Source organism: Peromyscus californicus, unplaced genomic scaffold (assembly GCF_007827085.1).
Source record: "Peromyscus californicus insignis strain IS unplaced genomic scaffold, ASM782708v3 Scaffold_22__1_contigs__length_63687245, whole genome shotgun sequence".
Classification (NCBI taxonomy): Eukaryota; Metazoa; Chordata; class Mammalia; order Rodentia; family Cricetidae; genus Peromyscus; species Peromyscus californicus.
In genome coordinates this window covers 21,731,284-21,746,829 of record NW_026294525.1, presented here as the reverse complement: position 1 = coordinate 21,746,829, position 15,546 = coordinate 21,731,284, and the positions used below count along the sequence as shown (strand labels likewise).

Sequence of the window (15,546 nt, the reverse complement as noted above, 5' to 3'; positions counted from 1 at the left end):
TTAGAGTATGTTCCTATTTACTAAAAATTACGGTATGGTAAAGCAGCTGCATTATGCTGGCAATGGCTTCATACATCTCACGTTCACTGGTCTCTGGCCACTACACTCTGGCCGGGTCCAGTTTCTAGCTTACCTAGAGGCCATTGAGTGACTATCCTGACTATCCTATGGCTAGGTTTCGGTTTCTGTAAGTGATTTCTGTGCTATTAGTGCAACAAAACTACATACCCACACACTCTTCAAAATGTATCTCCATTGTGAAGTGGTGTGTGACTGCCTGCCTGCACTTAAGTAGTTGTGCTCAAAATGCAGAAATACAGATAACAGAAGGCCATTGCACTGAGGTTCCAGAGGGAAATGAGAAAAGAGTATTAGAAACCGGAGTTTCTATTGCAGCCTCTCAGAGCTTGGCAGGGTTTGTCTGCGTGCTAGGACTTCGTAGCGGGCAGAATTTAAGAGCAACAGACGAAGACCTCTGGCAGAAAGAATATCTAAGCTGTGAAGGACTCGAGGTACTACGTGGCTGTCTTCGGCCACAGACAGTGAGGAAAGAAAACAGACATGATTTAAATGTGGAATTTATAATTAAAAGGGAGCAGAGAGGGAGGATTTGGAAACCCCTCAGCCTGGCCATGTAAAGAATAAGAGTCTGTTTGGCAGAGACGGCAAAGGGTGTGACCCAGCAACTGTTTGCTCAAGAGATTAATGGATACAAAGAAGATAGCTTCTAATCCTCAAGTCAGCAAAAGACCCTGAAGGTATTTCAGAGAATTTCCAGGCAAGCTAAGACTTTTGAGCATCCAGAGATGTGCCCACAGGACTTCAGCATTCAATGCCCCGTACCTCAGGACTCCCGCTCTCTGAATTCTGGGACAGCATCCCTCAGTAGCCTCAGCCGTGGTTCAAGGGGGAGTGGGGAGGCATGGGACTCCACCCACTGCTCTGGAAGGCACAAGCTATAAACTTTGGTGGTATCCACCTGGTCTCAGCTCTGTGGGCATGAGAAGTGTTAAGAGCACCGGTGCCACAGTGGCCTGCCTAGACTGACAGCTTGGGGACCCAGGCAGAAACCTGTCGCAGACACATAGGCACTGCAGAGTTCAGCCTAAGGCAGTACTTAGTTGTGGGAGCAGGCTAGCCCCTGAGACCACGGGATTGTGGGGACACGTATTAGTTACTTTTCTTGTTGCTGGGAGAAAAACAAGGCAAAGGAAACTTGAGGGATAAAAGGTCTCTTTCGGCGGACAGTTTGAGGGTCTAATCATCCTGGCAGCCAAGGCACGATGGGGGCCAGAGTGGCTTCAGTTGTGACAGCAGGAGCATGGCATAGCTGGTCACATTTCACCTACAATCAAGAAACAGAGAGAAATGAATTCTGGTCTTCAACTCTCTTCTTTTCCTCCTCCTCCTCCTCCTCCTCCTCCTCCTCCTCCTCCTCCTCCTCCTCCTTCTAATTCAGTCAGAGACGCTTAGTCTGTGGGATTGTGCCACATACATTCAAGGTGGATCCTTTCCCCTGAGTTAAAACCCTCTAGTAATATCCTCACAGACACACCCAGAGGTGCATCGCCTAGATGATTCTAATCCAGTCAAACTGACAGTGAAGATTAACCATTGCAGGCCATAAGCACATAACTCTGGTCTAGGAAGTCTGCAGGCAGGAGACTCCAAGCCGCAAGAGTTGCTGGGTAGACTGAGCATAGCAAAGCCAGATGAGTGGGGCTTCCTCAAACCCTGGGGGCCTACCCACTACAGCAGTGAGTCCAGAATGTGAGGCATCGTGTCCAAAGAGATTACTCTGGGGTCTTAAGATTTAATGCTATTTTCTCTCTTGTACTTTGGACTTATTGAGAAGGAGTTAACCACCTTTCCTATTAAGATGAGGCTCTATTCTAAGCCTGTCTCATTGTTGCAGAGCCTTGGGAGGAGAGAGAGCGAGAGAGAGAGAGACAGAGACAGAGACAGAGACAGAGACAGAGATAGAGAGACAGAGAGAAGCAAGATGAACGTGTCATGTTGAAAGAAGTTGTTGACATATGTGGCAGAGGGTAGAGAAGAAATATGGGTTAAGTTAAAATGTAAGCGTTAGCTAGAAACCAGCCTGAGCTATCAGCCCAGCATTTACAATTAAGTCTCCATGTTAGTTATTTGGGAGTGGCTGCTGAGACACAGAGAAACTCCACCTACAGAGGACAGCTTGTGGGAGTAAATTCCTTCCTTCCACCATGTGGGTCCCAGGGTCCAAATTCAGGTCTTCAGGCTTGGTGGCAAGTGCTTGTCCTTTTGAGCCATCTTGCCAGCCCAAAGATGTAGCCAGACTTTCCTTTGGGCCACCAGCTCACAAATAACAACACGGAGACTTATTATTAATTATGAAAGCTTGGCCTTCCTTATAATAGGCTTTTCTCCAATTAGCTCTTATAGCCTAAATTAGGGGAAATTTGCCTGGTGGGTGAATTGTGACATAGATGAAACTCCCAACTCTGAATTTTTGAATTAGGGCTGGTATGAGTTAAGACTGGTGCCGTTGAAATAGAATGGATTTATTTTGCATAAAAGGACATGAATTTGGGCCTGCTTAGGCAGAATGCTGTGGAAAGAATATGTCCACCGAAGTTCATGCTTTGGAAACTTAATCCCCAATGTGACTGTGCTGAGAAGGAATTTCTAAGAGGCATTCAGAGTGTGAGAGCTCCATCTTCCCTTGTGTATGAAAGTGTGGTCTCCTACCATTGGGTGTTCTGTCATAGGATGATACCACAAGAAGACTGTCACCACCAGATTCAGGCACCCTGAGCTCATACTTCCAGAACTGTAAAAAAAATAAGTGTCTTTATGTTGTGGGATATTTGTTTCACCGTGTGAAGAGGTGTTTCTGCCTAAGGCCCCTTCTGATTGGTTTAATAAAGAGCTGAATGGCCAATAGCGAAGCAGGAGAGAATAGGTGGGACTTCCAGGCAAAGATGAATCTAGGCGTGCGAGAGACGCAAGCAAGACACTGAAGAATTTGGACACCTGGTACAGAGGAGAGGTGACTGAGCCATGTGACAGAGCATAGATTAATAGAAACAGGTTAATTAAGGTTGTAAGAGCTAGTTGGGGAAAAGCCTAAGATAAGGTCAAGCTTTCATAATTAATAATAAGTCTCTGTGTTGTTATTTTTGAGCTGGTGGCCCAAAGGAAAATTAGCTCAAAAGGACAAGTGCTTGCCACCAAGCCTGAAGACCTGAATTTGGACCCTGGGACCCACGTGTTTCTCCCACAAGCTGTCCTCTGTAGGTGGAGTTTCTCTGTGTCTCAGCAGCCACTCCCAAATAACTAACATGGAGACTTAATTGTAAATGCTCAGCTGATAGCTCAGGCTGGTTACTAGCTAACTCTTACATTTTAAATTAACCAATATTTCTTATCTACCCTCTGCCACATGTCTGTACCTTCTTTCAACATGGCACATTCACCTTGCTTCTCTCTGTGTCTCTTGCTCTCTCTACTCCCAAGATTCCACCCTTCTTCTTCCCAGTGTCTTCTGTGTCTTGCTGTCCTGCCTGTACCTCCTCCCTAGCTACCGGCCAACCAGCTCTTTTGTTAAACCAAGCAGGAGGCACCTTGGCAAAGACACATCTTCACAGTGTACAAAAAGACTATTCTATAAACAGTCCTCTGACTTTGATATTAGCAGTTTGGGCTACTTGGTCTTACTCTGCTTTTTAAAAGTATAGCCATCTATGGTGCCATTCATCTGTCTGGTAGTTAACTTTTGTATTCGTCCATTTTCAATTACGATAGTGAGAACCTGAGACTTTATGAGGAAAACAGACTGGTTTAGCTTTCAATTTTGCAGACTGAAGGTCATGGGCTGGGCCAGTCATTGTTATTGATATTCACGGTGGCAGATGTGGGGGGGGTGGAGAGAACTGCTTCACTCCTTCCTAGGGTCATTCCACTAATGACCCCTCCCCATTAGGCTCCATCTCTTAAAGTCCACTCCTTCTTGACATCACCACTCTAGGGACTAAGCTTCCAACGCACCAGCCTTTGGGAACACACCCAAACAATATCCAAACTATAGCAACTTCTCCAAACTCTGGCCTTCACCGCCCAAGTCTCATCAATAAAATATGCACATAGTACCTCCCATGTGTAATGTTCATTCTAAATTCATAACAGCACAGACACATGAGTGTATCAGTCTTCCTTCTAGAGTCTTGTAAGAAAGCACAGAACACACAGGAGTCTCTAATACCCAAGAGCTTGTGATGTTATGTGAAGTTGACAAGCTCTCACAGATGCTCGAGAGGAATCACTATTCAACATAAGTTACTATGTATGGCTGTTCCCTAGGTCTGTGAAGTCTAGGAGCACAGTCAGTCATTATATATATATATATCACATATATATATATATATATATATATATATATATATATATATATATATATATATATATAAATCACATGGGACTGCAAAGTCTAAAGGGAAAGAGTGAAAGAGACCAGCTTTGTCTCTGTGCCTTTATGGCTGAAGTGAAATTTGAGGAAGTAGAAGCATTTAGGATGAGCTAGACAGCAGATGAAGGAATGCTGAAGGAGAACAAAGACATAAACATAGGAATCCCAAGGATGTGGTCTGGAAGCACAGTGTTCCCTTGGCCAAAGCACAGGAGCAAGTTAGAGTGTTCAAGAGGAATTACAGCTGGAATACAAGGCTGGTACCAGAACAAGGAAGACAACGAGTGCCAGGCAAGGCATCCAAGTCCAGGTCATCGGTGCCATGCTGAGTCCTCCACACTCTGCCTGGCGGGCACATCCATGTGAGCCACCAGTTGGAATGCCCTGGGAACTTTTTGTTTCTGGCCACTTTAAGTTAGCCTGTCAAAACTTTGGTTTGAGAAATAGCAATTTTGAGAATTTTGTAAGAAATTCATGATTACTGTAAAAGACGTTGGGAAATGAGGGAAAGGTATAGAGCAAGTAAAAATTGTTCTGCACCCTAACATCCTAACCATTGGTAATGCTGACATTTTCCTGCATCCTAACATCCTAACCATTGGTAATACTGACATTTTCCCCCATCCTAACATCCTAACCATTGGTAATGCTGACATTTTTCCTGTATCCTAACATCCTGACCATTGGTAATGCTGACATTTTCCTGCATCCTAACGTCCTAACCGTTGGTAATGCTGACATTTTCCTGCACCCTAACATCCTAACCATTGGTAATGCTGACACTTGCCTGCATCCTAACATCCTAACCATTGGTAATGCTGACATTTTCCTGCATCCTAACATCCTAACCATTGGTAATGCTGACATTTTCCTGCATCCTAACATCCTAACCATTGGTAATGCTGACATTTTCCCGCATCCTAACATCCTAACCATTGGTAATGCTGACATTTTCCTGCATCCTAACATCCTAACCATTGGTAATGCTGACATTTTCCTGCATCCTAACACCCTGACCATTGGTAATGCTGACATTTTCCCGCATCCTAACATCCTAACCATTGGTAATGCTGACATTTTCCCGCATCCTAACATCCTAACCATTGGTAATGCTGACATTTTCCCACATCCTAACATCCTAACCATTGGTAATGCTGACATTTTCCTGCATCCTAACATCCTAACCATTGGTAATGCTGACATTTTCCTGCATCCTAACATCCTGACCATTGGTAATGCTGACATTTTCCCGCATCCTAACATCCTAACCATTGGTAATGCTGACATTTTCCTGCATCCTAACATCCTAACCATTGGTAATGCTGACATTTTTCCCTCCCCATTTTGTTTCTGCTCCTAAATGGGTTTTCTGGCCTAACACAATTCGAACACTCCCCTATGGTAGAAGAGTCCTTCTGAAAGCACAGTGTTGTATCAGGAACATGTGGTCTATTTGCCAGTTTTCTTGATGTTGAGCACATCAATTGTTCCTATTGACTTTGTGTTTTGTATATATATATATACCAGTTGTGGTGGCACACACCTTTGATTCCCCAGCACTTGGGAGACAGAGGATCTGTATGAGACCCTGTCTCAAAAATTAATTAATTAATTAATTAAAGTTCCTTATTGATGGACAAGAGGTTCATACACTGCCCCCCCCCCTTTTATACTGTGCACTCTTCCAAGTACTGCAGGGACAAAGTCGCATTTAATCCTTACCGTAGTACAAGGATGTCAATGTAGATTCATATCCCTATTTTACAGATAAGCAAGTTACAAGAAAGATTAGGCAACTTGGACAAAAGAGCAATACCCCAAACATCAAACCAAAGAAGATACATCTAATAAGAAGCAGCAGAGCTTTCCCCAAAACTTAGTGTCCTTGGAAAAACTGGGTCCAAAACCGTAAATATCAAGGTTACATCAGGAAACTATTTCAGAAAAATAAATGACTCTTTTTTGCTTTCCACAAAGACTCCGATGTTCAGACGGAAAACGGGTTTCTAACTTAACAGGTAGTGACTAGTAACTGTTTCTTGAAGCTTTGTGTAAGAACAGTGAATGTTCTGGGGAGGTGCCGCGCCAGATTAGTTCCCCAGCACCTCCACGCAGGGCCTAAAATCACCAGGAAACTATAGTGGCAAGATGCAGACTGGGGTGGCTTCATGTAACTACTGAGTAACTTCATCCAGCCCTGACGCTGTGGGCTCTACTTTTATCCCTGGAGCTACCGGTGGTTTGTTAGCAAGCTGAGCATTTACCCAGACCAGCTTCCTCCTTCTTCCATAACTGAATGAATGGTTCAACAATCATAGTAAGGGTTGGAGTAGCAGTTGTTGGTTCTTGGGCAGAAGTAAATCCTGTCTATCTTCAGGTAAACCTAACCCCAAAGCCTCCATTCATTCCTATGTCCTTTGATTCACAATGCCCTTCTTGCTGGCTCTTCATAAAATACTGAATGGTTAGGAAGGAGGCCTCTAGGGCAGAGGGAGCTCCATTCCTGCAAGAATGAGTCCTGTTTCCGATCATACAGTCAAGCATACCTCAGTGTGGTATGCTAACCTCCTTAGACTCGTGCATCCCCATACCTGACAGTTGTGCTCAGAGTGTGGAGCAAGTCCATTAAAACAATAATCCAGCGTGTGGGTGTGGTGGTGGTGGTGGGGGTTGCAGTCTTTTTATGCTTCCAGAAGGCTTATCAAACCCTTTCCAGAAGAGAGCTGGCAAAGAATTGTGAAGAGGTGAAACGACAGTAATTGTGGAAGGATGTTGAGTCATGTTATATAAATGGTTGGTCATCGGAGGCTGCAATTTAAAATTCCCAAATGAACCACAGACTATAAGGTGGTGGTGGTAAGAAGCACCTGAAAGGGTCCCTGTTGTCTGTCTGTCTTTATTTATTTGTTTGTTTGTTTAATTTTTGTCCCAAATTCAAGAATGGGTGAGTCTGTGTCTATAGCTACCAAAAAGAAAGCAGGAATAGGGAGCTTGGAATTCAGTGTGATGGTTTCACAATTTTTCTTTATTCCCCCTGCCCCCCGCCCTGCTCCTGCCCCCTTGGGAATGTTCCATTTTGACATAATAACAAATCTGTTTATGTTTGCAAAGGATTAGCTACGGATCCTGCTTCTGGAGGAAAACTCAGACAAGGATTTAACAAATCTCCTAAAAAAGATTAACTCCTAGAGGCCAGGTAAGAACAAAGCCACATGCATCCCAGTGTAGCGGGCCATGTAATATTGTGCAGGATCCAGTGAGTGGACCTCTGAGGGAAGAGGCCTAGAGAAAGCAAGCCCTGAGAGGGACTGGCAAAGTATGCTCTTGAAGCCCAGGACAACCTCGGGTTTCATTCTTTGGGGACAACCTCAGGTATCATTCTTTAGGTACCAGCTGCCTCTGTTTTGAAGCAGTATTTCTCTCTAGCCTGGAATACAACAAGTAACTAATCTGGGTGGTTATTGAACACCAGGGATCCACCAATCTCTGCCTCCCTAGCCCTGGGATTATAAACACACTTCACCATTCCTGGCTTAAAAAAGAAAGGAAGGAAGAAAGAAGCACAGGTTCTGAAGATTAAAATCCCTTCCTCACGATTGCAAAGCAGTCACTTTACTGAGCTATTTTATGTCTTGACTGGATAGGAAAGGAATACTACTTCCCTTTGACCTGGAAGCTATTGACTTTCCCATTTTTTATAAATCTACTTCCCCTTTTAAAAAGGTATCTCCCACTCACATCCATAGACTCCTACATCTATCTCCATCCTTGACAGTTCTGCTGGGTGTGCACTGTGATTTCACTTGAGAGACAAGGTATCTCATGGTATGAAGGCTTGCTTAGAGACTAAGCAATCATGCTTCCCGAGACTTCAAAATCTGGAGGCCCTGGTTACCTAATATTTTCTACGTGGAGACTGAGGTAACACTCATGTCCTTTCTTCTGTCCTCAGACTGGCTTCCTGTAGCTCTGCAGCCTGGATGGTCGGTCACCCAGAAACCACCCACCACAGAAGGCCAGAAATGTCTATTCTCATCTGGCATCGTTAGAACAAGTGATAGATATTAGCTTTCGAGTTTATTTACTCCTTTGACACTTTCCAAAAGTTAGTAAATTTATCAGCCCATATCAGGATGGGGGGCTCAAAGATTCAAAGATTTGCTTGAAGTGTCCTTAAGGCGTTGAAGAAAACAATGTGTTTTTGATATTTATATCTTTTTGTGAACTAGTCATTGGAGAACTACAGTTACCTGCTAGGAAATATTTGTTTGTTTGTTTATATAATGTAGGCTGGGCTCAAAGTTGTAGAGGTCTGGCTGCCTCTACCTCCCAAGTGCTGGGATTGAAGATGTGTGCCACCATGTTCAGTTCCAGACTATATTTCTTAGAGTGGAGGGAAAAGGTTGAAGATACTTTCTTTCTCTGTGAAAGAAATCTCTAGCACACTGGTTCTCAACCTCTCTTATGCTGCGACCCTTTAATACAGTTCCTCATGTTGTGGTGACTCCCAACAACAAAATATTTTTGTTGCTACTTCATAACTGTGATTTTGCTACTGTTATGAATCGTAATGTAAACATCTGTGTTTTCTGATGGTCTGTGTGTTGCCACCCACAGGTTGAGAACCACAGCTCTAAGGGCTTTCTTTGTACTACATTCTATCACAGCTAAAAAACCTGAAGTCCCCATTCATTTTTTTTAATTTTATAATTAATTTAATTTTACATATCAGCCATGGATTCCCCTGTCCTCCCTCCTCCCGCCCCCACCTCCCACCCTCCCCCCAATCCACTCCCCATTCCCATCTCCTCCAGGGCAAGGACTCCCCTGGGGATTCAGCTCAGCCTGGTAGATTCAGTCGAGGCAGGTCCAGTCCCCTCTGGACCCATTCATGTTTTTATCATAGCTTTGTTTATACAGTTGTGTTGGGAGGTGAGTCAATTCTTCCTTCTCTTTGGAATCTTAAGGGTCAGGAAACATCCTTCTGTAGAGTTATTTACATTTAGTTTGTACTTCTTAGTTCAAGAACATACTCTTAATTGAGGACTTTAATTAGGAAAATTAAGCCATGTTCTCTGTCAACGTTTTAGCAAAAGAATCCTGGGCTACTCCCACTGCCAGTGCAGCGTACTGAAATGTTAGTGATCTGGACCATGGGGACCAAATGCCATTGTTTCATGTACAGGAAAATCATGTATTTTCTGCAACTGACCAAAGACTACAGACTATGTAAAGGTATTTGTGGAAGCGTCTGTGACCAGACCTTGGCTGAGGTTAGCTATTGTTTGGGGAGACTGCCTTCCCACCCAGAGGAAAGGGGGACTGTGGGAACTTAGATATCCCAGGGCGGTGAATTCGATTCCATGAGGTTATCTGACTGCCTCATTGTCCACTGTGGGTCAGCTGTGGCTTACAGACCCTGGTCTCATGGCTGATCCCATAGTATAAGCTTCCCGGTTACGTCATTGACTTCAGCCCAGCCCCACCTTGGGCTTCTTGACAAGACTTTTTCCATATACAAACGAACTCAGGGCCTCCCTTTCTTTCAACCCCCTCCCATTTAGAACACACACACACACACACACACACACACAGAGAGAGAGAGAGAGAGAGAGAGAGAGGAGAGAGAGAGAGAGAGAGAGAGAGAGAGAGAGAGAGAGAGAGAGATGGGGGGGAGTCATATCTAGGGGATATAATGTTTCCTGAAGAAATCCCAATAAGTAATAAGTGGAGGTACCAAAAATCAATTGTAAACACTACTGTGAAACTGAGTCTAGGTAACATGGGAGAGATCACTCTGGTGGCTATACCTGTACATCAGAAATAAAACATACAACACTCTAAGTGCTGAGAATGTGACCAAAGCTTATAGGCTTCTTATGTCATCTTTGCTCAAAGGAGGTAAAAGTTCTGATGGGTGCTGATGCTAAAAAGTAGTTTCTGGAGAAGTAATGACCAGAAGGAGGCGTGAGGGAGCCAGGAAGGTTTTCTACGTTAATGGGAGTGTAGCCTGTGTTGACGTCGGTGCCGCTAAATGAAAAAAATGCAAGCCAGAGTGCTAGATGCTTAACGTTTATTATATGTAGGATATATATGTTGGGAAAGACAGTCTCAAGACGAGATACAGTCTTCAAAGGTTAGGTTTTACACTTTCAAAATCGATTAACAAGGTATCAAGTGAGGGAGGTTACAAGTACGGTTACATTTTCAAAACAATCCTCGGGATACAAACTAACAACTTAAACTAGTCAACTACTACAGGTACATTTTTCAATTGGGTGATTACAAACACAATCACCGGGATACAAACTAACAACTTAAACTAATCAACTACTACAAATACATTTTTCAATTGGGTGATTACAAACACAATCATCGGGATACAAACTAACAACTTAAACTCATCAACTACTACAGATACATTTTTCAATTGGGTGATTACAAACACAATCATCGGGATACAAACTAACGACTTAAACTAATCAACTACTACAGGTACATTTTTCAATTGGGTGATTACAAACACAATCATCAGGATACAAACTAACAACTTAAACTAATCAACTACTACAGATACATTTTTCAATTGGGTGACTACAAACAGTACTAACGGGACTTTTAGCAGCGTTGAGTACCGCATTAAGATAGACAAAGAGAATTCTTATCTAATACACTTATTTTTCTAATTCCAGTATATTGTTTTAAATTCCTGTTAAAGACATGAGCATGAGAGTCGGGGAGACACTTCTGACTAATGCCTCCAGTATTTTACTACTTAACTTGGTTACACAGTGATTTCTTTTCCTCTCAGATCTAACTGACAACTAGTTTTGTCTCTAAGATAAATGAAGTCATAACTCACATTACAACAACATCACATGAAAAATATTGAGGACTACACTAAAAATTCACGTTAAAAATGAAGAAATCAATAGCTTCACAAGGAACTTTTCCTATAAACTACAAAGTAGGCTACAAGAAGAGTAACTAAACTACATCCAACCCTGAAGGCAGGCGAGTCCCTGAAAAGAAAAGAAAAGAAAAGAAAAGAAAAGAAAACACACAATACACCGCCTAGTTCTAAATACCATACAAAGGTTACCCTCTTCTCTTAAAAATATCTTTCAAGTTGGAGAAATCCAAGCCTTTCCATCATGTCCTTCCTAGGCGGTGCTACACACAAAGTTACCTAGTCAACATCATTACAATAAAATTCAACACGATAAACCATTTACAAAATAGCAGCTGTCGTTTTGGATCTTGGTTGTGATTATATGAGAATAATATGAGGATATAATATGAGGATAATAATATGATAATAATACGATAATATTTGCAGAATACGCACGCGCTCACTAAATTTGGTACAAAGCATCAATACTAAGGATATATATTGGCACAATGCATGCAGTTAGAGAATTCTTTTTCTCAAGCTAGTAAATCGCGAATAAGCTAAAGCCCCAATCCTGTTTTCCAAAGCTTCCTCCTCCCAAACTGTAACTGATGTTTCAAACTGTAACTGATGCTTAAAGCATCTTCCGCAAGCTAAACGCCTTCCTAAGAATCAATTTATCTGAAAGCGTGATGGAAATGGGGCAGGATGGCGGTGTTGGTGCCAGTTGTAAAAACGTGGGGGATAGGGGGCAGCGGGAGCTGGCCCAGATTCACAGCGCTCACTGCTATTTGGGCTTCTGGTGGCAGCGGCTGTGGCAGCGGCTGTGGCATCGGCTGCGGCAGCGGCTCTGGCTGCGGCAGTGGCTGCGGCTGCGGCTGCAGCTGCAGTGGAGGTGGCTGTGGTTGTGGCGGCTGCGGGGGCAGCTGCGGGGGTAGCTGCGGTGGCAGCAATGGTGGCTGCAGCTGCAGCGGCTGCAGCGGCTGCTGCGGCTCAGGCTGCAGCTGAACCTGCAGCTGCGGGTGTGGCTGCTGCTGCTGTGGCTGCTGCTGCGGTGGTGGTGGTGGTGGTGGCTGCATCTGCGGCTGCGGCTGCTGCGGTGGCAGCAGCGGGGGTGGAGGCGGCAGCGGCGCTACATGCTGCTGCGCCAGACATGTGATTGTATGGGGCATTGGTTCCCCGGGCCCCATAGGGATGGTGTTAGTCACAAAACCATTCTGGGGGGGAGGAGGGGGGATTTGCCAAAACCCCAACAGTGAGGAAATCTCCAGAGAGGCAGGAATCGTTATATTCACAGCATCTACCACCAGCTCTTTGGGCATAGTGACTTTCCCGAGGCCCTCCTTAGCCATCTCAAAACATGGGCTGAGTTTGAGCGGCGACTGAGGCTCTTGCAGAGGCAATTCCTCAAAGAAACCCATGTTGCAAAAGCCTTTGGCCTCTGCTTTAATCGGCAGGCCAGCAAGTGGGGCAAATGAGGTAGAAGGAGGACTGTACTTAGGCTCCTGCAGGGTGTGGGGAGGAGAGGTGGGAACTACCCCAGGGTGCAGAGTGACAAGCTGCTCTGGCATTGGCGGCATAGGCTGGGGGACCTGTTCTGGGGGAGCAAGCACTAGACCATGAACCTCGGGTGGCAAGCCACCTGCAAGCCCGTTCTGCACGGGCACCCCTAGCTGGAAAGGAGGCATGGCAGTAGCCTTCAGCTGGAAGGACGGCGCAATGGTAGGAAAGGTGCCCATGTATTCCCCTGCCTGCATGCTCTCTTGCATCAGCTCCTGCGAGTGCGTCTTCTTGGTGTGACGAGTGAGGTGGTCTTTGCGCCCAAATCGCTGGGCACAGAACTGACACAGGAAGTCCTTGCATCCTGTGTGGACCACCAGGTGGCGGCGCACATCCTTCCGGGTGTAGAAGCATCTCTCGCAATGGTCGCACTGGTGTTTCTTCTCCCTGGTCGCATGGTGGGACTTTTCTTCCCTGTGAGCCTTGAGGTGGCTCAGCAGGACCTCGGTGCTCCCCAGCTCTGCAGAGCAGACCTTGCAGATGAGACCTCCACCGCTGGCGGAATGCAGGGCCACGTGCCTCTTGTAGCCCAGCATGGTGTGGTACTTCCTGCGGCAATCCTGGCAAATGTAGGAGATCTTGTTGGGGTCGTGGGTCTGGAGGTGATTCTTCAGGTGATCCTTGCGGTTGAATGACTTCTCACAGTGAGCACACTGGTGGTTCTTCTGGGGTGAGTGTGTGGCCATGTGTCTGGAAGCAGAAAAGGGGGTGGGGGGGAAACAGTTCACAACAGAATTAGTTTATGAACGAAGGCATGGAGAGAACACAGTCAAGATGCGACTAGTTATTTTCTCAAGGTCTTCGTGACATTTTCACTTAGCAACTACTTGGCTGTATTTTCCAATTGCATACGTTTTATCATTTAAAAGGGCAAGAATTACTAAAAGCCAGATTCAACTTTATACCTGTAAGAAGTATTGACAGATTGTTTTCCTGTTATATAAGGCAGGGGACATGGCTAAAGGGTGAGAACCAATACAACAGTCATTTGGGATATCTGAAATACACAGTGGTTTCCATGTTCTTGATGTACTTAAATATATTCAACAGCTCCGCTGCAGAAAGGGGATTTGGACTGCATCAGATGGCCATGTCATCCCATCAGATGTCTACTTTTGCCTAATAGGGATGAATATAAAGGCAGGACTGGCTTGCAAACTTGGTATTTAAATCATTTTCTATTTGACTTGGTATTAATGAGCAGGACCCCAAAGTTCTGTTCAGGGTTTTCTATTGTTGCCTTTCCCACCCATCCTTTGTAGGAGATTTAATCATCTCTCACCCATGGTCAAATATGGATAACTTAACCTGGCATTTCCTACCCAATTCTGTGCTATCCCTGAGTGGGACATAGCTTGGTAGCGGTTCATTTGTTCCTGTGGCTAAAGAGTTGACTCTTTCCCCTGCCTGGCATCCAATCTTCCCATTGACATTTACTCTTTACCTTACTTCCTTACGCAAGTTGAAATGATCTCACGATGGTTCCTTCCCTTCCCTTCTCTTATCTCACAATGCATGAACTACAGGCTTCAGTATGTCCTGTGGCTAGCACAAATGCATCACTTTTGCACAGCAGGTAGATCACCTCAAGACTCAGAAGTCTTCACGGTGCTCATTCACAGTAAGACTTCCTTAGAGGTCAGCCTGCCCCACCAAATCAGCTTTTCTGGTCCTTGGCTATCTCTTCTTAGCAGCTAGCTGTTATGGTACTGGGACCCACCTTCTCTTTCTGGGTGAGCAAGTCAGTTATTTTTTTCTTCTTCAATCTCTGCTTACTAAATAGGTTGTGATGGTTGGGAACTGGAATGGAATGCTGCCCTACCGCCTTGAAGACAAACCTGAGCATCCTGCCATCTCGCCACTTTCCAATGCCTTAAAAGAGCATGGACTCTGGCCAGGGAGGCTGGAAGAGCTGGGGCAGGGACAGTGGATAACCATACCCTGCTTCCTGCTTTGCCCTACTTTCCAGCTTGACGGAACAAGTCACTTCTCCTGAACCACCACTTCTCCAACAGTGTGTAAGGCACCAGTTATTCTTACCAGGGTATTCCTAACTGATTCCATGTATTGCAATAATCTGTTTGCTCTACTGTCTTTTTTCCTCCCTGGGTCTCCCATAGAACCCTGGGGTGGTCCCAGTGAAGCTAAGGCTACCCTCTGGGTTTCAGTGATGGTGCCCTACATGTATGCAAAATGAATCTGATGCTGAACGGGGAGCCCTTGACACAAAATCAGTGCACATGGTAGCCACTTGATATGGTTACTATGACAACCAGAGAATGGCCCTACAACAGAAGATATTTGAATTTTAAAATACAGAAGCATTTTCAGTCTCATTTTAAACATCAACTTATATTACATTATCAGTGACAGTGATGTTCTTAAGGCCGGGAGCATAATTTATATCTTCCTTTTACCTCTTTTAAGTGCCTTCCTTCAGAGTACTCCAAGACGGAATGATAATGCAATGCTGCTACCACTCAGATTGGAAGCCAGGTTTCTAATTCTCCCACCTATGCATTTATGTGTGAGTCGCCAGCAAGCTGAAGCTTGAAGGATCATTTCATGAAGATTAAACACAAGCAATATCAAGAGAAGTAGTATATACTGACAGCACTCACTGTCAGTTAGACTAGGCCTGATTGCA

At 44.6% G+C, this 15,546-nt stretch overlaps 2 protein-coding genes across 10 annotated transcripts in view; one reads left to right on the top strand and one right to left on the bottom strand.

Annotated features, from left to right (window-relative positions):
- The window catches only part of Zc2hc1b (zinc finger C2HC-type containing 1B), a 52,519-nt gene extending 44,890 nt beyond the window's left edge, over positions 1-7,629 (top strand). Inside the window, exon 7 of the mRNA XM_052751061.1 lies at positions 7,559-7,629. Within this exon, the coding sequence (XP_052607021.1) occupies positions 7,559-7,629 (71 nt within the window). The remainder of the gene's footprint in view (positions 1-7,558) is intronic.
- A 2,874-nt stretch (positions 7,630-10,503) lies between these two features.
- Plagl1 (PLAG1 like zinc finger 1) overlaps positions 10,504-15,546 on the bottom strand; it is a 43,893-nt gene continuing 38,850 nt past the window's right edge. For all 9 annotated transcript variants that reach the window (XM_052751058.1, XM_052751059.1, XM_052751057.1 and 6 more), the window contains one exon: positions 10,504-13,589. In XM_052751058.1, coding sequence (XP_052607018.1) covers positions 12,017-13,585 — 1,569 coding nt within the window. In that variant the 5' untranslated portion in view covers positions 13,586-13,589 and the 3' untranslated portion in view covers positions 10,504-12,016. The remainder of the gene's footprint in view (positions 13,590-15,546) is intronic.